Source organism: Trachypithecus francoisi, unplaced genomic scaffold, assembly GCF_009764315.1.
Source record: "Trachypithecus francoisi isolate TF-2019V2 unplaced genomic scaffold, Tfra_2.0 Lachesis_group17, whole genome shotgun sequence".
NCBI lineage: Eukaryota > Metazoa > Chordata > Mammalia > Primates > Cercopithecidae > Trachypithecus > Trachypithecus francoisi.
The window spans coordinates 1947364-1969313 of NW_022681462.1; the positions used below are offsets into that span (position 1 = coordinate 1947364).

General features: G+C 44.6%; 1 protein-coding gene across 1 annotated transcript in view; it reads left to right on the top strand.

Moving 5' to 3' along the window:
- Positions 1-21950, top strand: part of VWA3B (von Willebrand factor A domain containing 3B) — a 234627-nt gene that overhangs the window by 63142 nt on the left and 149535 nt on the right. Inside the window, 1 exon segment of the mRNA XM_033238936.1 lies at positions 20764-20889. Coding sequence (XP_033094827.1) covers positions 20764-20889 — 126 coding nt within the window.

Sequence of the window (21950 nt, forward strand, 5' to 3'; positions counted from 1 at the left end):
TAATTTTATTTTAAAAACTGTGATCATGGGCGGTTCAGAGGGGTCGTAGCACACATCGGGCTGGTCACTTCCTGGATTACATATCTTGTCCTGGGTGTCATTATACAAACAAGTCTCTTTTAGAGTCCTGGTACACTTATAATAACCATAACATAATAGGACTGTAGCAACCTTTTGTCCTACCTCAGTGACTTGATGTATACACTGGGAACAGCCCTCAGTCTGAGGAAGGTCAGTTGAAGTCCTTACTGTACAAGTCCAAAGTTTAAGGAAAATGAGTCCCGCGATGAGTTTCCTCATGCTTCGGCCGTGCGTGGACCAGTCAGCTTCCAGGTGTGACTGGAGCAGGGCTTGTCGTCTTCTTCAGAGTCACTCTGCAGGGGTTGGCGAAGCTGCTCCTATCCACGTGCAGCTCCCAGTCTACTGATGTTTAAGGATGGTCTTGGAGGTTGTGCCCACTAGAATAAACTGAGTCCAAAATTACACAGTTATGTTCAACTGGGCTCTCTGAGACCAGGAGCAAGGTGGCGGGGTTTAGGGTGTTGCACACTTCAATGGTTATATGGGGATTTTCACACAGCAAGCTTTGGTATCTAGTTAGTCTAGCATTTATTAGCTAATGGTGTCCTTTGGTATTTATTAAAATCACCACAGCGTGGGGGGACTTTATGTTTAGGTTTTGCCTAAGAGTTAGCTTATCTGCTTCTTGTGCTAACAGGGCTGTTGCTGCCAGGGCTCTTGGACATGGGGGCCAGGCTTTGGAAACCTCGTCTAGTTGTTTTGAGAGATAGGCCACTGGCCTTGACCAGGGCCCTACAGTCTGGGTTAAAACTTCAACTGCCATTTCTTATTTTATTTTATTTTTTTGACACATAGAGTGTAAAGAGTTTTGTCAGGTCAGGTAGCCTCAGGGCTGGGGCTGACATGAGTTTTTCTTTTTAATTCATGAGAAGCTCATTGCTGTTGGTTGCAATAGATGTAGTTTATTTAGTCTACATTTTTATTGACTGTCATCTACCAAAATGTTGACTTTAATCCTGTAACTATTTGATTTCAAGCTGTAAATTGATTTGGTATTCTTTGCGGGGCTTTAATTGCGTCTAAACAGATGTGAGAGTTGAAAGACCTATAAGGGCCTTCCCTCGCTTTATGATGTCTTATTATTATTATTATCATTATTATTATTATTATTATTTTCCTCTGGTTGATGAAATGCCAGGGTGAAAGGGATAGCCAAATGGACTAAAGCACAAGTGCCACTCTAGTTATTTGGCAGAGTGCCCAGTAAAGATTCACCACAACACCACACATCTGCTCGGGGATGAACGGGCTGACTGATTGATAAGCTCTTGAAATTTCTTAAGCTTACTGCATCCCTTCAGGTCTCCAAGGAATGCTAAGTCTCCTCCCTGCCGTGAGAGACACCAAGTGAACTTAGTGTTGGGAGACAGAAACTGGATGGCCCTCGGGGGCTGACCTGTAGGGACTTTGGGATATAGCAGAGAGAGCTTGGCATGACTTATTACTCCAGGCTGTAGAATCCTGGAAAAGAGCTGCCATGCAGCCCATGCTGGTGGACTGGAGGACACCTTAGTGGAAGGGGAACAATCAGGGCCTCTGGCCTGCCACGTGCACAAGCATAACAATTGCTTTTGTTTAACGTGCAGATGGCATATTTGATCCATTTCAACCAGGCATTTGCATCTTGGTATGCTGTCTTAATCGCCAAAGTTTAAGTCTTTAATTTTTATGATCCTGTAGTAAAAGGAATGTTTCCTTTAGCACCTATATTTATTAGTTTTTAGACCAAAGAAAGCTAAACACCATTTTATATTTAATAATGCTTCTTGTATGATTTTTATACCAGATAAGCTAAATTTTAACTTTATATTAGTGTGTTATTAATGGTAAACTTAATTTTAATAAAACTTTGTAGACATATTTATCCAATTTTTCATGTTTGACTATAAGGTAAGATTTTATAGACTCTTTTTAACCTTTTATAATTTTTGTTAAAGAGCAGGTTGATGCTTTAAGAAAAACCTGTTGCATTTTTATTTTAATGTCCAGTTCACAGAAAAACTGGATGATACCTTTTTAACTTTAGCTAATATGTTTACACACAGAATTTTTTTACAATTAACATTTTAAACTTGCTTAAACTTTCAAAACAATACTTTTTTAACCTTTTAATGTAGGTCAAAATCCACATTTTTATGCCTCCTTATAATCATTTTACCAAAGGTGTATTTTACTTTTTTTATACACCTTGCACATAAACTGTTTCTTCAGTAGTACTCAGGAGGCCTTATTACTTTTAAATTATACAACAGTTTTTGCATAAAATTTTTTAACCTGTTTTCTTTTATGACTTTTGCAGACAATTTTTTTGACGTGTCTCAACTTTTTGACTTATTACAAACTTTTTTTTAAACAACCAGTTAATTTATTTCAAGACAAGAATTTACCATGTAACATTCTTTTTATATAAATTCTGCCTCCCCCTTTTTTTCCTGTTTAAAAATTTCTCAGCAGTTCCTAGTGGGGTGGGCTTATTTTGCGCCTGACCCATGTTTTCTCGAGACAAAATGCCACACTCACACCACACACACTCAACAAAATAAAGAACGGGTAAAGAGGGCACACACACACTTTTATCGTTTATACGAAACCAAAATCAGAATACCAGGAAATTCAAAATCCGAGTACCAAGAAACTTAAGCCAAGTCAGAACCAAAACCAAAGTATCCAGCAATTCAAGTCAAGTCAAAACCAGAACAAAATGCTAATCCAGGCACACTGTGGGTGATCAGGTCACGCTTCCACTCAGATGGAGTGGGGCAAGTTCCAAAGACTGGTCTTACCAAGTTTCAGAGGTCTGGACTCTAAGTGCCAGTTCCTTCCCGGTGTTCAGCCACTGTGTTAATCCTCCGCGGAGGCCTGCTAGGTGCTGCTCTGATGAGGCATTCCACCAGGGCAATTGCCTACCCGGGAGTGCTCTTTGGATCCTGTCACTCAGGCTGGTCGCAGTTCCCCGCAGGGATGCTCTACAGGGCAGGCCTAAGCCGCCTAAGGGGCTGCCTCAGCCTTCTGTCAGTTACCTCGCTTCCCGGTCAGGGAACCAAGAAATGTAGCAGGACGAGCCACAGACAAAACCTCTCAGACACCGAGTTGTAGAAGGAAGGGCTTTATTCATCTGGGAGCGTCAGTAAGCTACTGCCTTAAAATCCGAGCTCCCCGAGCGCACAATTTCTGTCCCTTTTAAGGGCTCACAACACTAAAGATTTCACATAAAAGGGTCGTGACTGATTTGAGCAAGCAGCGGGTATGTGACAGGGCTGCGTGCACTGGTGGTCATAGAGAAACAGAACAGGGCAGGGAGTTTCACAATGTTCTTCTATACAATGTCTGGAATCTAGGAATAACATCGGTTTCTGAGTTATGAGTTGATTTTTAACTACTGGGTTTAGGCCAGGCAGGCCCAGGCCTGGTTTTGAGCCTGGCGCCAGGCTGCCTGTCTTTGGTTTTACTTCCTTGTTTTTTCTTAAAACAGGTACTGAGTATAAAACAATATGAGAGGGTCTCTCTCTTTCCTCAGTGAAACTTGTCCAAATTCACATAACTACTAATAGCATGTGGCAGAGTCAGGATTCAAAATCAAGACTGTTTGTTCTCATAACCATTGCATTATGCTGGTTTTCTTCTTCAGAGACTCATTTTATCTGTCTGGTGTATCTCCTTTAACAGTCTTCTACATCTATTATTTTCTCTCTGATATTTTCAAGCACATTATTTCTGCTTGTGTTCACCCTCTGTGATTTCTTACAGTGAGTTCCATAGCACTTTTTTTCATTGAGCTTGCATCGGTTTCATCTTAACTGCTGTGCTTTTTTTTCCTCTTTACTGAGTTTTTTTTGGGGGTGGGGTGGAGGACAGATTCTCACTTTGTTGCCTAGACTGGAATGCAGTGATGTGATCAAAGATCACTGCAACCTTAAACTCCTGGGCTCAAGGAACCTTCCTGCCTCAGCCTTCTAAAGCCCTGGGAATACAGGCACATGCCACCATGCCCAGCTAATTTTGTATTTTTGCAGAGATTGGGTGTGTGTGGGGGTCTCACTATGTTTTCCAGGCTGGTCTCAAACTCCTGGCCTCAAGTGATCTTCCTGCCTTGGCCTCTCAAACTGCTGGGATTATAGGTATGAGCCACTGCACCTGGCCCTTTCCTCATTTTTTATTTTTTATATTCCATCTTGTTGCCTTTCCATCTCATTTTTGAGTTCTTGAATTTCTGCTTTGTATTCTTTCCTTATGGAGATGATGGCTTCATATAGACATTTAATTCACAGAAAAAAAATGTTGGGTCATAATTGTAAGGACTCCTTGGTAACATTTTTAGTGAGTGTTCTTCATCTCTTGGTAGTTTTACTGCTCTTTTCCCCATAAGTTTCTTATAGTATCCTTGTTTGGATGCTGTGTACCAGCTTCTGTTTTATTGATCACCATGGACTGGACACAAGCTATCTGCAGGCATGTCCCATGGGAGGTGAGGTTGGGAAGGGGCTAAGATAGCCATCTATGCTTCACAACTCAGGGGCTCTCTGCTTTTTTTCTGCTGCAGGGACAGAGTGGTTCCTGCATGTAAGTTTGTTCTGGGTGATACTTTGCGAAGCCCTACCTCTTTTGCCTCTCTTAACCAAGTAGGCAGATTTTGCAGTTAGCACTTGTCACTGAGGTTCCAGCATCCAGCATTGCCGACAAGGCTCACCTTTGACTATGGGTGAGGCGCCCCCCACTTCCTCAGAGCTGCCACAGCCCTCTTGACCACTCTGGGTACACATTCTCTGTGCTTTCTTCTGCATTGCTTCTGCCCCATCTCAGCTGTTCTCCACAGCCCTTATCAGTATGTTATGTTTGTCTCCTAGTTTGGAGGAAAAAAGGTGTTTGTGTTTTCTTTTCCATTGTCATCTCCCCTCATAATTTCTAGAAAAGGGAAACAATACTGACTTATATAGCTTTGTTCATCCTGGAAGTAAAGGCTAAGTATAAACGTTCCAAGATGTATGAAGGCATGGGCTCTAAGAGCAAATGTGGAACCTGAAGTCTTCATCGACTGCATGGAGTGGACAGTGTCAGTCACTTTTTTTGGTCATAGGGTTATGTGGCATACATTATGTTGCCACTCATTTAAGTAAAATTGATAAAAGTATCATTTGAATACTTAGCCTATCTATTCTTAATTACGCAAATTCCAAAATAACTTTTGAAAGCATGATATACAATTGTGGTGTTTTAAAAGAGAATATAATTTGTAATATTATAATATAACTTTCATCCTTGGTTTTGTTCTCTTACTACTACGTCAGATATCTCCTGATGTAATTAATTAGGAAGCATGAAGTTTCTAATTATTGGACCAGGGAAGTGTTGCTAGGTGCGTGCATACGTTATCGCATTTGTATGAGGCTGGGGGTCTGAACCGAGGCTGTCAGGAGCACCTGACTATATTGTACTCTCCAGACATAGTATAGACAATTTGGAAAATATGGAGAAGAAAGGAAAAGAAACATTCTTGCCATCCAGATATTTGCACCGTTGAATATTTTGGTATATTTCCTACCAGTCTTCTCACTATATACTTAAAAATAATTAAAGCATAAATATATGATTGTACAAGTTGAATATTGAATTTTCTACTTACTATAGAATCAAGTATTTTCCCACTTGATTTTTTAAATCAAAAAATATAAAATTTTTGTAGTTGACATTAAAAATATCGAATACTTCATTAAAGTCATACATTAGAGTTTTGTCAGTCATTTCCTATTAGACATTTGGGTAATTTCAATCTTCTTTTGCTGTTAGAGATCATACTCTACTTATCTTTTGTGTGGTGTATTTACTTCTGTAGTTTAGATTTTTTAAAAAAATAGATTTCTGGTAGTGAAAATACTGAACCAAAGTATTTGAACATTGTGGGGGTAATCTGTCATGCTGAATTGCTTTCCAAAAAATATTTTAAGACATTACAACTCACACCCATTTCACAGAACCTGAATTAGCATAAAAATAGTATCTCATTGTTTCCATCTGAATTTCTTTGATTAAGAAATTAGTGTCAATTAGTATTGAAAGTAGTGAAGTTGAACATTTTTGGATTTGTTAACTTCTTTTGTAAACTGCCTGTTTGTTACCCTGTTCCTTGTGGGGGCCTCGTGTTTCTTATCACATCGTGTGAACAGCCTTTGATGTGTTACGTATGGATAATTTATGTTGGTCATTGTGTTCCTTTTCATTTTGGCTATTTTTTATAGGCAACCATAAAATGTGCACAGTAACTCTAATCTATAAATCCTCTAGCTCCTTCGTAACTGTTTCTTCTCCTTTTGGTTCTTTATGGCCTGATTTTAAAACAAAAGCAAAAATTGTTTTGGTCCTTCTAGATTTATTTTGAAGTATGGTGTGATGAGGGAATATAAATGGATTTTCCCTAAAATATGTAACGACTGCCTTCACACCACTCACACACCCTTTCTTTCTCCACTGACCTCTGTGCTACCCTTTGCAATATATTATATTCTTCTATATGACGCTTGCTCCTAGACCATCTGCTATGCTTCAGGGCCCTTTCTCTTTCTAGTCTGAGGTTGGTCATGACCATTTGACTGTAATTTGTTTTTCTACCTACTCTGTGTATTTATTGTAGATGTAAAGAATGGGCTTCATGTTATCCAAATAAACCTTCACTTTGAATGTCGCTTGCCAGACTGAGTCTTCTAAGGCAAGTACACGTGTGCTTGGTTTCTGTGCTGTCTTATTCAAGGCACACTATTTTTCTCATAGTATTTATTGACATTCTAAGCTTTTTGGGTTTTGCTCCAAATACATTTTTCTTCTCTCTTCCTTCGTTTATTGACATAATTTGGTTAGCTCCAGTGATATACTTTGAAAGAAAAAAGATTGAGCTGTATCAGCAGTTTGCTTACTGCAGCTTTACTTTTTGGTGTATTAAAGCTTCAAAATTTTGAAACAATAATATTATTGTTACTGGTGGAGGGTGTCCAGGTCCTTGGCATTTTGAAGAAAGATTTGGACAAAACTCACAAACAAAGCCAGGAAAAAAATGAAGCAACAAAAGCAGGGATTTATTGAAAATGAAAGTACCCTCCACAGGGTGTGAGCTGCCTGAGCATAGGGGCTCAAGAGCCCAGTTACAGAGTTTTCTGGGGTTTAAATACCCTCTAGAGGTTTCTCATTGGCCACTGGGTATACACCCCATGCAAATGAAGTAGTGGCCTGCAATCAGTTTGATTGGTTGTGGAAAGAAACTAGTCAGAGGCTGACATGAAGTTGCAAAGGTTACACCTTATGCAAACGTCTGATTGATTGTGGAAAGCAGCCAATCAAAGGTACTTTCAATTTTCCATCTGCCAGGCAGAAAAGGTGTGTGGGTGTGTGTGTGGGGGGTGGGGTTTGCAAAGGGAGTACCTCTGGTTCTTCTGTTACTTAGGTGTGGAAAGTTGGGGTTTTCCTTTTGATTTGGTTCTAGGAAGTCACTGAGAACTGGCCTTAGGTTCCCTGCCTCCAGACCCTATTCCCCCGCCTCGTTATCGATTACCAATTGGAGATTTAAAAAGCTATAATTGTTTTTGAAAGTTTTCAAAGGACTTTGGACTGCTCTAACTTAAATTACTAAAGCCTAGATAAATAGATAGACGCATTGCTACAAGTTCTGATTTCATTTAATTTTGTTGTTTGATACTCATTGGTAAGTAGATATTTGTATGAATCTTCATTTCTTATAATGGGTTTGATACATACATTGTAATGGTATCTGCAAATAAATTAGTTATATATGAATTATTATCAACTTTTAAACCTCATATTTTAGTATAGTTCCTTATATCAGTGCTTCTTCTGAGGAAAACAAAAAGTAGTTGTAGACTGACAGCAATTTTATCTAGTTTCTTGCTTCATTGTAAAGGCAAAAATAGATGTATCTTCATGTAAAATTATTTATTCTGTGCTTGCTTTAGATTCCTATAGGTACATTAATTGTTTGGAGGGATTTCTTCCGAAAGTTTTTTCTGTGTGTTTGTTTTTCCAGGGCTGCTCTTTCCAGGCAATGGAAAGCTTTTCCCAGTGTTTTGACAGTGACAACGTGAGCCGCTTAGGGGGTGCATTAAGTAGTGCCTTACATTTTACCTTTTTTTTTAATTGCCCTTCAGGAGTTTGTGGTCATTCTTCTTTGATTATAAATAATGTGAAGGCAGAGGACAGGGAGCAGACTCAGGTTCACAGCACCTGCTGAGTCAGGAGCCCTCTGAGCATGTGTGCAGAGGTGGCCCTGATGCGATGGTGATGCCTGCCCCCTAGGGATCAAGTGAAATTGCCTCTAACCTTGATTCCGTGGCTTGGTGGTGTCTAAAGACCCTTTTGCCCAATTTCTGTGAACTTCTAGAGCAGGAGGCATACCCTTCTATTCCCGTCACCCTCTGGGATCCTGTGCCTGCCTGTGTGGTGTCTGGTTTCCCCACGTTAGTCTGGAAGAAAATTCTATTCTGAACTATCTATTCTAAAATTCGATTCCTCTCCACACCATCCTCTGACAGTCTGTAGGTGTGATTTTAACAGATGCCACTGACTCTCTGGGGGGTGAGGAAGGACCGACATACATCCTCCGTGCCTCCTCCTTTCTATTTCCGTTTGCCTTCTGAAGCTTCTCACCTTTTCAGGAGCAAAACATGCCCCTGAGTCTTCTCGCCACTCGATGGCGTGTATCTTGCACTCGAGGTTTGCTGAGCTTCTTGTACCTGTCAGTTTACAGTTTTCATCAAATTTGGAAAAATGTCAGTCATTATTTCTTGATCACAGGTCCACATGTCACCTGCAGTTTGATTAACATAGAATGGACTCTCCTTTAGTGCTAATTTTTTTTTTTTTTTTTTGAGATGGAGTCTCTCTCTGTTGCCCAGGCTGGAGTGCAGTGGCACAGTCACGGCTCACTGCATTCTCCGCCTCCCAGGTTCAAGCGATTCTCCTGCCTCAGCCTCCAGAGTTGCTGGGATTACAGGCACCTGCCATGATGTCCAGCTAATTTTGTATTTTTAGTAGAGACTGAGTTTCATCATGTTGGCCAGGCTGGTCTCTGACCTTCAGTGATCCGCTTGCCTCGGCCTCCCAAAGTGCTGGGATCACAGGCGTGCACCACCGTGCCCAGCAATCCAGGGTTTATTCTTATTGTGGTGAATGCATGAGCACTAGCTGAGGCCTGCTATGTGCCACATTTAAGGCCCCTGCTCATGTCATATCCAATTGGCCAGAGCCAGTCACATGATCATGTCCTACAGCAATGGGTGGGGAGGTCTACTCCACTCACACGGTGGGGGGAGGGGGGAGGAAAGTGAACGTTTGATGAACAGTAATGTACGCCCTCACAATCTTTTGTTTTTTTTTTTTATTCCTTTTTTGGCTTGGAGACAGTGTTTGCTGGAAGGTGAATCAACTTTGGGATCAGACCTGAATTCAAATCTGAGTTTTGCCACTAAATACTTGTGTGACCTTGGGCAAGTCACCTAATCTCTCTGAGCTATGTTTCCTCATTTATAAAAATGGGAATAATAACATCCACCCCATACAGTTTCTGGGATAATTAAAGCATACGACACACATGGAAATGTCTAGCACAAAACTGACATTCCATTAATGGTAGTTTCCTTTTTTTCTTCTTGGGGTTCCAAGTGGGCTTTTATTGTAGATATTGGTTCTGGAAAGTGAAATAATCCAAAAGGATTTGGCAGCCTGTGTCACAAAGAGCATTTTTTGTAATGGTCATGATAGTAACCGGTTTGTCTGCATGCATAACGATGGATGAATTGTAATTTGGAACAAGGAAGTGAATACTGTACTGTTACACTTTGTTCTTATGGGAAATGCGTCCATTTGTCAAGGTGGATCCTAGGAGGAGGCCGCAGGGGCCTTTCTAGAGGAAATCAGGAGCGCCTGTCCTTCCTCTACCACAACTAGAATCTGACTCAGTGGTAAGTAGGGTTATGCCATGGGGTCTGTTCTGGGCGTGAATTTCACCTGCTTCTCTGTTGTCAGACTGAGCTCTGTAAGAAGTGTAAATGGTGCAGTAATATTTATAAATTGGACATGGTAATTTTCAATTCTCAGAAGCTTTCATGGAGGCATGGATTGTCCCGGATGTGGGCTGGGCTTGCTGGTGTTTGGGAAGGAATTTTAACTGCTGGTTAAAGCTCTCCAGGGACTGTGTCTTTAAGAGGGACAGGCCCAATCTTCTGAGCAGCTGCTTTTTAGGTTATGAAGGTCCTGTGGGCCCAGGAGGAGGGAGTCTATTTAGTGGTCTGGGGACTCCTTTTCAGCAAGGAAAAAGACTTCTGATCTCTTGGGTTTGGAGGAGGCTTCATCTTTTATTTTGGTTCTCTTCCTGTATATCCTTGAAAATTTAATTAAACTGAAATAGTAAGTATGGATTAGTAAAATTACATTAGAGTAAATATCTTCCCTGAGATCCTGGCGTCAGGCTAAAAAAAGTAAACAATTTTGGCATTGATGCATCTAGCTCAGGACCTAGGCTCAGCAGTGGAGTGAACAGTGGACTTTTCTGAGATGGTGTGATGTCAGGCTTCTCAGATGTGGAAATTCAAGGAGCCTGGCGGTGGGATGAGCACCCGGGCTGAAAGCCATGGTCAGAACTCTATGCTGTCACTTCAAGCCAGAGCTTTGTACTTTATACACAAGGGAGAAGAGGCACATTGCCAACAGTTGGTGCATAGTTTTAACTTTAAGGTGGTTTCATGTATACAACCCAAAGTACCAACAACACAGAACCCTCTCACAGTTTGGTGGATCAGGGTTGGACAACAAGGCATACCTTTCACCCTTCGACTTCTAGGCCTACCCCACCCACGGCAAGCATCACTAATCAGTCCGTCATTGCTCTCCTCTCTAGCCTGGACTCACCTGGCTTCATCTCCTCTCAGCACAGCCCTCTGGCCAGCCCCTGCTCATTGTTTAGAACTATCCAACAGCTCTCACTCTGCTCACCATCATATTTTGCTTATGGGACAAGAGAAAGGCTGCAATGAATGAATCAAAAGAATAAATATTAGGTAATAGCAAAAGATAATGTTTTTCGGAGAGTATTTTTATTTGTGTCCAGTACTCCTGGCAAATGTCGTTAGAACAGCTGCTGTACTCTACCAATATTATTCTTAAGTCCAAAATCATTGTAGCTGTAAAAATGTGATTGATTCTACCTTCAGAAACTGTACTTTTTGTGTTGGTGGAGAAAAATGCATGAACTGAGACTAAATATTATGAAACTGAATTTTATTTACATAAGGATACATTCAGGCTGCTATGCTTAAAGGGAAAAAATAACCAAGTCCTTTTCCTGGCAGACACCTGTGATCTCTAATTAGATATTTAGAGGCTATTGGCCCATCACTTAGGCTTGGCATTGCTTCTTTGTTTCTAAAATCTCCAATTTAATTTAGAAGCACTGATTGGTGCCTGTTTATGGCTTACTGGTGGCAGGAGATTCTTTCAGAAGTCTCTTTCCTTCTCGCTAAAATTCAGTTGAATTCAGTGGATGCAGCTGTGCATCCAAAATCGTAGCCACGTTGCGATTGACAAGGCTGAGAGACTTTAATTACCTCCAAAGTCCTGCCCCTTCTAACAATGGGCTGCTTTGGATTTCTTTTCTTTCTTTCTTTCTTTCTTTTCTTTCGTTTCTTTCCTTTCTTTTTTTCTTTTCTTTTCCTTCCTTCCTTCCTTCCTTCTGTCTTTCCTTCCTTCCTTCTGTCTTTCCTTCCTTCCATCTTTCCTTCCTTCCTTCCTTCCTTCCTTTCTTCCTTTCCTTCCTTCCTTCCTTTCCTTCCTTCCTTTCTCTCTCTCTCTCTCTCTTTCTTTCTTTTCTTTTCTTTTCTTTTAAATCTCTTGAAACAGTGTCTCACTCTGTCACCCAGGCTGGAGTGCAATGGTGCAATCTCGGCTCACTGCAACCTCTGCTCCCAGGGCTCAAGCGATTCTCCTGCCTCAGCCTCCCGAGTAGCTGGGATTACAGGCGCCTGTCCCCAAGGCTGGCCAATTTTTGTATTTTTAGTAGAGACAGGGTTTCACCATGTTGGCCAGGTTGGTCTCAAACTCCTGATTTCAGGTGCTCCACCCGCCTCAGCCTCCCAAAGTGCTGGGATTACAGGTGTGAGCCACTGAGCCCAGCAGGATTTCTTTCTGCTGCTCTGACACAGCTCTCTGGTTAGTTAACAAGCATTTATTAAACATCTCCTGTGTACTTTTGAAACTTACTAGGGTTGAGTAGGAGGAGATTCAAAAGGAATGAAAGACAAGATTCCCAGTCGGCGGGGAGCCCCAGATTCTCAGCATGTCATTTTTGCTTCTGCCTTATGATTTAGGGGTTATTCCTTCCCACCATAACTGCAGGATCCCAATTAGCTTAAGAACTGTCCACCTGCACTTTGCCCTCTTTCCTTAGTGCACACTTTTATCTGAGGTGTTTGCAGATCTCGTTTTCCCAACTAAGGAGAGTAAGCCCCTAAGCCCTTGAACCCCTCTGTTCCCACTCCTGTCTTGGGCTTACATCTGGCATACCTAGGTTTTTTCTAGGCTCCTGGCTATACTACGTCTTGTTCATCAGAGCCCTTTTGACACTGGGCAGGGGTGGGCTCAGCCCAGGTCTTGGGTCAGCCAGCACAATCAACTCCTTAGAATTGTGCTGAAATAATCAAGGGGATCCGGGCATCCTGCATCACCTAACACACGGGGCAGAGAGAAACCCCTCAAAACTCTCAAATATGAAGTTGAATTGCCAGGGAAAAGAGCCAGTGTAGATTTCCATTGCATTTGAATTTCTGATTTTAGGGTGATGGCTCTGATTCCATGGTGACAGATCCATTTCACATTTACTATTGCAAGGTGGGTGCTGTGCTGGGCTCTGGGGATACAGTGAGGAAAACAGGAGGCCCCTCTCCCGAAGGGACCTGAGTTCTGGAAAAGTCTGTTTGGAAATCTCAGCCAGGTGTCAGGAAGGGACCAGGGAGAGTGGTTACGAAAACAGATAAAAGTAGTTCTGTCCTCAAGGAGGTCATGGTTTGATGAAGACAAACTTCCAGATAGTGGAAGCCCAGTGGGAGCTCGCAGCCTTGATAGCCTGGCGGGCCATCCCTGTGGGTGACAACCGATTCCAATGCAGGCAGATCACTGCGGAGCCAGCAGGTGTGTCACTGCTCATCAGAATGTCACCGGAGGTCCTGACCTTGGGGACACAGCTCACCCACCATCACCACCTGCATCAGAATGACAAACTGGGTGGTTTCAGACGTAGGAAGAGATAAGTCTTTAAGCCCCTTGAGGGAAAACTAACAGTGACTAACACACCACAAATGGCTTTGTTCACGTAGATCTTGTATCATGAGAATTTTCCAGGATACCTAAGGCCAGTGTTCCAGTGTGGCGGTGGGGGTCTTTGGAGACTGACAGTCCTGAAGCTGAATCCTGACCTCACCACTTATTAGTTGTGTGGCCTTGGGGAAATTTCTCTGAGCCTCGGTGTGCTCATCTGTAAAATGGGGGTGATGACCTGGACTCAGGCAATTGTTGTGAGTCAATGTGGTCATGTGTTTAAGTGCCCAGCACAGTGGCTGGCACATAGTAGATACCTAGTAAATTTTCCTTCTCCTCCGTATATCAGCAGGAAGCAGCCATTAAAACATACATCTAAAATAAGTGACACTTAGAACGAGTAGAATGTTATGAAGGTATGAATGAGAGGTGGCCTGGAATGGGTATTAGAAGCTGGTGTCGAGGTTCCCAGCACTGTGCAGAGGAAAGGGAGTGCTGCCTTCTTTTCTGAGCATTTCTGTAGGGCAGAAATAGGCACATCCAGGCATGAGAATATTGCTCCTGGAAATCACCCAACTTTGTTTTTCTCCGAGAATATTTTGGAGAGTGACAGTTTATTTACATGCCTCTCTCACGTCTTAGACTAAAGCTTTGAGAACTTTTGTTGCAAAGAATTACTGGGACCCCTTAAGAATCTAGCTCCCTGGGGTTCCACCCTCAGAATGAGTCTGGGGTGGGGCCTAGGAATCTGCACTGACAGGCATCTCAGAGGCATGTGCCACAGGTTCTGAGGACCACACTCTGGGAAGACCACACCGGAGCGAAGGCCTCCTTGGAGCGGGGATGGTTGCCTGTTCATTTTGTATTTCCAGTGTCTGGATAGAATTGACATTGATGGGGTGTCATTGAATAAACGAGTGGATGATGATTGTCCGAGTAGATTGTCCTACTGAGAAGGGAATCTTTTAAAGCACTGGCTTCCTAGTTTCCAAGTCAGTGTCTTCTGAGTTTGAAGAAGATAATCAGCCTCCTAGAACTTGCTCGTTCCTGAATGACCTGGCAGAGCTGGGAGCAGACCCGTCTATGTGAGTGATATCCAGCCCCCAGTAGCCCATCCACACAACCATCCTCACAAAGATAGAGCCGTTGTTGAGGACAGAGGCTGAGCAGATGCCAGTGCGGGGTTGCTCCCCAGTGACCATGGTGCTAGCCCTGCTCTTTGTGGTTCAGAGTTGGTTGATGGGAAATCAGGGAGCAGCCCTGCCACCGTCTTTGTTCTTTTTGTGCACTGTAGATCCCTTCAAACAGAAAGAGGTTCAGGCCTTTTCTTGGATGGAAACGCTGAAAAAAACTCATTTTTTTGGTGTAAATTTGCTCTAAAGGAAACTCATAAAGTTCTTCTAAAGGGGGATTTACAAATCAATAAACATTTACCCCTCAGTTGATGTCTTATAAATGGTATCACTTATCCTAAGTAGACTAGATTTAGTCCGCTAAACTTTGTCGATGAACATCTTTGTATCTGTTCCTTAGATACTGTTTCCCTGTCCCCTTGCCTGGGTCTTTATGGTCTACTAGCCCAGTAGCATCCTGGAGCCTGGAGTCATTTTTCTTTACCAAGTTTGGGGGAGCACCTACTCTTTACCATGAGGACAATGGTGATGGTTTATTTTTGGGTTTTGTAAATGAATTTTGGATAATTAGACCACATTCCATTTGCATTTTATAGTGTGCCATTTAGAAGAGGCAGAGAGGGCCCAGGGGATGGTGCCGCATTCACATATTAGATGATAGCTCAAGTTCCCCATTCTTCATATTTAAAATGGCTTCTAAGATAACATAATGGCTCTTGTGAAACATATCTGTTCATAGACCCAAGAAAACATTAGATGGTTCTCCAGATGGTGAAATGACTCTATAGTCACTCTAAATTAGTGAATGGTTAATTTCCATGGGGTGGGACTGAGAGCAGCCCCACACTGTGCCTCTGTGGTTAGGGCAGTGGGGCCGGATCAAGCCGGCAGGTGTTTAATTACCTCTCGACAACAAAACGTCTTAACATATAATTTAATAGAAATAACTGGAAATTTTTTTTATTACAACAAAAACCACTGATTTGACTGCTTTCATTCCCTTTATAGATGCAATGTGGCCTTTTACCAGATCTCACAGTGATTTTAGGTCTCTGGGAATGTTTAGCACCTGGCAGTGTGTAATTTTTTTTTTTTAATGTTATGTCACTTTCTGAAAATAGAAGTATGTGCTGCTTTTTCCTGAAAATACTGCCTTTTCATAGTTATATTCAGGTCTTTCAAATCTGCCTGACTGAATAGGAGTTTGGGGGTCGGGCAGACCGCGAGCTGCTCACCTGGCAGGACCAGTTCTTCACCGGAGAGTCCTGGGGTTGGGCAGGGCCACAAGCAATGAGCCACAGAGGGACCGAGGGGATGGTCGGGGACTCAAGGGTCCCAAGGGTGGTCTTGTTTCTGGGCTGCCCTCTCCCCGGGCAACATTGAATTGTACCTTGGATCAGCACCGCACCTGCCTGTCTTTCTAATTGCTTTTTTCCTCCTGTCCTGGAAATGATAGTACTTCAGATACTTGGGGGGAGTCTTGCTTACTGTGGCATGAACCTAGAAGGAAATGACTTCATGCCTTAAGGGATGTTGTTGTCAGTGTCTGGAATACCTCGGACATAGCCATGTGCTCAGATGATCTGAGTCTGTTGCATACCCCTCTGAAGAGTTTCTTGTAATCATGAGGAAAGGATGTATTAGGTGCTCCAGAACTGTTTCTATGTAATAAGGAAAAATAAAAAGGAAGAATAGAAATTCTTGCAGAAAACACTAGAACCTGGGCTGAGTGCTGTGGCGAGTACAAAGAAAGAAAAGACACTGTCCCTATGCTTAAGATGTTTACCATCCAGTGGACAAAGTCAGCCTTGGGCAAAGTCAGCCTGTGTACACACACGCAGCAAGTGCCTGAGCACCACAGGACAGCCGCAGACCCCCAGCCCACGACAGCTGGCAGGCCGGGGACATGTTGCCGAGTGCTGAGCTGTGTTGTAGGCAGCTGCCTACTAAAAATAAGCATTGTGTTCATGGAAGGCTGACTTAAATTAGACCGGACTCAAGGTCATGCACAGAATGATGTCACCATCACTGGCTCCTGGTTCTTTGTGTTCTTGGGAATTGGAGGCTGAGTGACAGGCAGCCAGGAACTGAACTGCACGCATGGACAGGTTTACTAACGGTATGGCCTGAGCATGTCCTGGCAGCAAGAGGATGGAGTCCATTGGTGCCCTGATTCATTCCACGGGACTGAGAAGGGGGAGTAGGAGGCAGCTCACCGCTTCCTGGGGTGGTGGAGTCAAGACTATGTCTTCAGTGAAGAGTGGGATGGGGTGAGTGCAGCGGAGGGCTCAGTCCTCTGATACAGAGGACACCGCTGGGAGGACAGTGCTCTGACTGGATTCATGGTGCAGAGTGTTAGAGGAGTGTCATGGGAGCCTTGAACCCTGACCTCAATGCCAGCCCAGGGAGCTGGGCCCTGGTTGCTGCATCCCCAGCACCAGCAGGGCCCACCCACTGCAGTGGAGGGCCTCCACACTTACTTGCCAAATTACCGGATTAATGAACTGGTCTCTGGCAACCGGGTTTTATCCTGTAGGTGAGATGTAGAAGACTGGACAGGGAAATGGCGTTTGGCAGCAGGTACCCTGTGGACTTTTCTCCTTGACATCAAAACTTCCTGTCCTGAGTCTCATTTTATTTGTCAAACTAGCCAGTCTGAGAAGTCAATACTAGGTGCTAATGAAAAACAGCAGCAGACTGTGACATTGCTCCCCGGTATGTTAGCAGTTTAACATGAGCCTGCAAATTGGTTTTTTTGTTTTGTTTTTTTGTTTGTTTGTTTTTGAGATGGAGTCTTGCTCTGTCGCCCAGGCTGGAGTGCAGTGGCGGGATCCTGGCTCACTGCCACCTCTGCCTCCCAGGTTCAAGAGATTCTCCTGTCTCAGCCTCCTGAGTAGCCAGGACTACAGGCACCTACCACCACACCCGGCTTATTTTTGTATTTTTAGTAGAAACAGGGTTTCACCATGTTAACCAGGCTGGTCTCGAACAGCAGACCTGAGGTGATCCTCCTGCCTCGGCCTCCCAAAGTGCTGAGATTACAGATGTGAGCCAACATGCCCAGCCTTCAAATTGTTACCAGGCATCTGGGAGGGCAGTGGTCATGCAAGGCGGGCGATTGGGCAGGCAGGCGTTCTGGTTGGAGAATCCACTAGGTGTCCTGAGTATCTCCATGAGGAACTGTATCCAGCTTCTGTTGTCAGGCAGACCTTAGTTGGCTTCCACCTTGGCAGTGAAGATACGTACAGCTTTGGTTGGGCGCAGTGGCTCAGGCCTGTTATCCCAGCACTTTGGGAGGCCAAGGCGGGTGGATCACCTGAGGTCAGGAGTTCAAGACCAGCCTGTCCAGCATGGTGAAACCCCGTCTCTGCCAAAAAAATACAAAAATTAGCCAGACGTGGTGGTGATCCCAGCTACTCGGGAGGCTGGCTACTCCCAGCTACACGAGAATCGCTTTAACCTGGGAGGCAGAGGTTGCCGTGAGCCTAGATCGTGCTACTGCACTCCAGCCTGGGCAACAGAGCAAGAATCCATTAAAAAAAAAAAAAGATACATACGACTTTGTGTTGGTTCCTCTCAGTTGTTTCCTGGAGAATTTCTAATTCACGGAGGTCAGAACAGTGGGATTTCCTGTGCCCCCATCATCTTCCATCTCCAGTGGGGCTCAGTCCTTTGGCTGTGGCTATCTGAGATCCCAGCTAAGTCCTGAAAAGTGACCTTGATAAAACTGGCAGTGCTTCCTCAGTGCGTGAGGAATAACTTGAAATAAAACCTGTGCATTGTCATGATGCTTTCACTACTCTGTAGCTTTTTTGTTTCTTTTAAGTAAAGCAAATCAGATGGATTTGTGTTGCTCTCTGATCACCGATGTAGCAGTCTGTAGCTGCTTCATCGCGATCACTAGACTGGGATAGTGATAATCCTAGATACTGCCTGCCCAGGGAGCACGTCCGGGTCACTGCTGTCCCAGAGATACATTTCCCTGTCCCTGGATGACCAGGAGCCAGCTGGGTTTCCTTGGAACTTTCTTCTTTGACACTGCCCTGTGGTGTACTCCTTCTTAAGATATTATTGACAAGTCTAGAGGAAAGCCTTGACTCATTTGAAACTTTTAAAAGACTCCTGCTGCTTAACACCTCCAGGCTGAAGCAAGCAGCTGGCAGTGCATCTTGATTTCACAGTGATCAGAGGCCTGCGGGCTTAAGGTTTGCATTTGGCAGCAGTCTGTGTTATTTTTGGAGTTTCAACATGGAGCTCAGGACACATCGCATTTCCCTCCCTGGGCTGTGGATGGCCGCAGAGCCATGGTAGCCGTCCATCTCTGTCAGGGCTTGTCACTTGACCCTTTAGGAACACAGCTATTAATACTCTCTCACTTGATTTGGCCCACTTCAAAGGCTAGAACTTTGATGTCCCTTTTTTCTGCCCTACCTTCTTGACTATATTTTAAAATTCAGAAACATCAACTCTGGTCTGCCCTAGTCTGCCTTGATGGTTTAGGATCAGTCCTTTGGCCCTGGGTGGATGAATCTCCTGAGGTGCTCTGTAGAGTGCACCGTCATCGTCTGTGGTTGTGGGATGTTGGGCATCGGCGAATTATCATGCAGACTTGGGAAGTGGGAAGAAGGGGCTTCTGGGTGCATTTGGCAGCAGAACATGTCTCAGCCAAGTTGCCACCCAGATACACTCCCTTGCTCCTTAGGCTGTAGCCCCGATTTTACTTAGGGCTGCAGTGTATCCCGCCTAAAAGCATTTCTCAGTTTCTCTTGCTGCCAGACAGGGCCGCATGATGCCACTCTGGCCGCGGCTAAGTAATGAAACTGTGGGGTGGGCCTTCTGGGCAGGGCGTCTCGAAGGAACTGACTCCGTCAGGGGGTGTGCGTCTGTCCTCCCAGCGGCCCTGCTGCTCAGGACGTGCTGCTTGGCACTAAGGACACCATGTTGAATCATAAGGTGGCTGAAGACAGAAGGATGTGCTGAGAGACCGAGGAGCATAGATAGAAAGAGTGTGGATCTGTTTTTAAGATTTTAAAAATTAACCTTTTTATTTCGAGATAATTGTAGATTCACAGACAGTGGTAATAAGTGATATAGGGAGATGCCCATCTATTCTTTTTTTTTTGAGATGGAGTCTCACTCTGTCACCCAGGCTGGAGTGCAGTGGTGTGATCTCGGCTCACTGCAACCTCCACCTCCCAGGTTCAAGTGATTCTCTTGCCTCAGCCTCCTGAGTAGCTGGGATTACAGGCACAGGCCACCATGCCCAGCTAATTTTTGTGTTTTTAGTAGAGACGGGGTTTCACCATGTTGGCCAGGCTGCTCTCGAACTCCTAACCTCCAGTGATCTGCCTGCCTTGGCCTCTCAATGTTTTACAGGATTACAGGCATAAGCCACCATGCCTGGCCTGCCCATCTATCTTTACCCGCTGACCCCCTTAGTGACATAGTGCCACAGCACGGCCGGGACCTTGATCTTGATATGGTTAAGGCAGCAGGACAGGACCCCTCATTGTGCACCTCTGCATGGCGTACCCCAGAGTGCACATCCCTTTCCCCCGCCCCACCTGCCCCCACCTCTGGAAACCACTCATCTGTTAGAGCCTGGATCTCGATGAGGGCAGAGCCTCTATCCCAGCCCTAAACCACGCTCCTCAGCATGGACTTCGATTGATTGAAAGACATAGATATCTAAATGAACGATGCCACTTCATTTTAAAAAAATGTTACACAGTCAAACCTAACCCTTAACTGAGACAGTAGAGGCCCAGAAAAGGAGACCAGGCTATCATTATTGTATTAGGGGAAATATTACACTTGTGGTTTCAAAGAAGCAGGACACCTGGGCTACATGGCGAAAGGACTGGAGGTTGTTGCTTTCACCACATGCATTGCATTTCCCTTCCTCGCAGCAGTGACCCTGGCTTGCATGAGGTGCTTTGGAATGTTTTTATTCCTCTCTTATTTGGGTATTACCAATAATTCATTTTAACTATTCTGGCTGCTACAAACATTTACTTTAGAAGGATTTATTGCATCCTAAAGTCTGCATTTATGATTTCTTGAGATGATATCATTCCTTGGGGATTTCAGTTCTGATTCTCAGAAAGAGATTAGTGGGGGAAGCAGAATTTGATGTTCAGAAATATTCCAGAAACTTGGCGGCAATGTGTCAGGCCTGCTAGGCAGGCTGCCACATTCCCGGGCCTGTCTCAGCCGGCCGCTCATGCTGTGTCTTCCCTTTCAGGAGCCGGTGTCAGAGAGGACGTGTTTCTCGTTTGGCGAGAGATGGAGGAAGCCTGCAGCACCCTGGCCCAGATCCAGAGGCTGGTGGCCGAGCCTCCCAAGCCCGATGTGGCTACTGTGGATTGCGGTTGGTGCTATTTCTGGTCACTGGTGTAAAAGATTCATAAATGTTACTAGCTGGGGACCAGGGGCTGCTTCCGTGTTCCTGACCAGGGGAGCTCCAGAGCCCAGCTGTAAGAAGCTGCTGAGGAGAGCAGCCAGAGCTGTGTGGGGTGAGGGGTGGGGAGAGGGCCACACACACACATGCATGGACACGCACGCGTGTGTATGCCCACGCGCCCGCATGTGTATGCCCACGCGCCCGCATGTGTATGCCCACGCGCCCGCATGTGTGCATATGTGGAGATTGTCAAGACCCAGAGCTGGATGGTAAAGTGGTAAAAACAGATTCTTGGGCCAGGCGCGCCTGTAATCCCAGCACTTTGGGAGGCCGAGGTGGGCAGATCACGAGGTCAGGAGATTGAGACCGTCCTGGCTAACACGGTGAAACCCTGTCTCTACTAAAAATACAAAAAATTAGCCGGGCGTGGTGGCAGGCCCCTGTAGTCCCAGCTACTCGGGAGGCTGAGGCAGGAGCATGACTTGAACCCGGGAGGCAGAGATCACAGTGAGCCGAGATCGTGCCGCTGCACTCCAGCCTAGCAACGGAGACTCTGTCTCAACAACAACAACAACAACAACAACAACAAAACAGGTTCTTGACAAGCTCTTGTATACTGAGGGAAACCAGACCAGACCTCCGTGTAAAACTGGGCTCAATTCTGAGTACAACAGGGACAGGTGGGGATTCATAGCGAAGGGGAGGGGGGCGGCGGGTGGGGGTGCCAGTGGATGGAAAGTTGTTAAGAGGAGATGTTAGGGGCACGGGGGCTTCTGGCTAAACCAGCTTGACAGGATTCTTGCAGGAGAGAGGCCAATGTGATCAGATGTCACAGGGGCAGTGGGAACGAAGACGCCGATCAGATAGCCAAGCGATCAGATACTGAGGGTGGGGCATTCTGGCTACACTGACTGAGGCTTTTTGCTGAAATCGGGCGATACAGACATGAGCATAGAAGTGCAAAGGTTGAGGCCTCGCTGAGAAGAGCATTCAGACGAGCCTGGCTGAAGGCTGGGCAAGAGGAGACT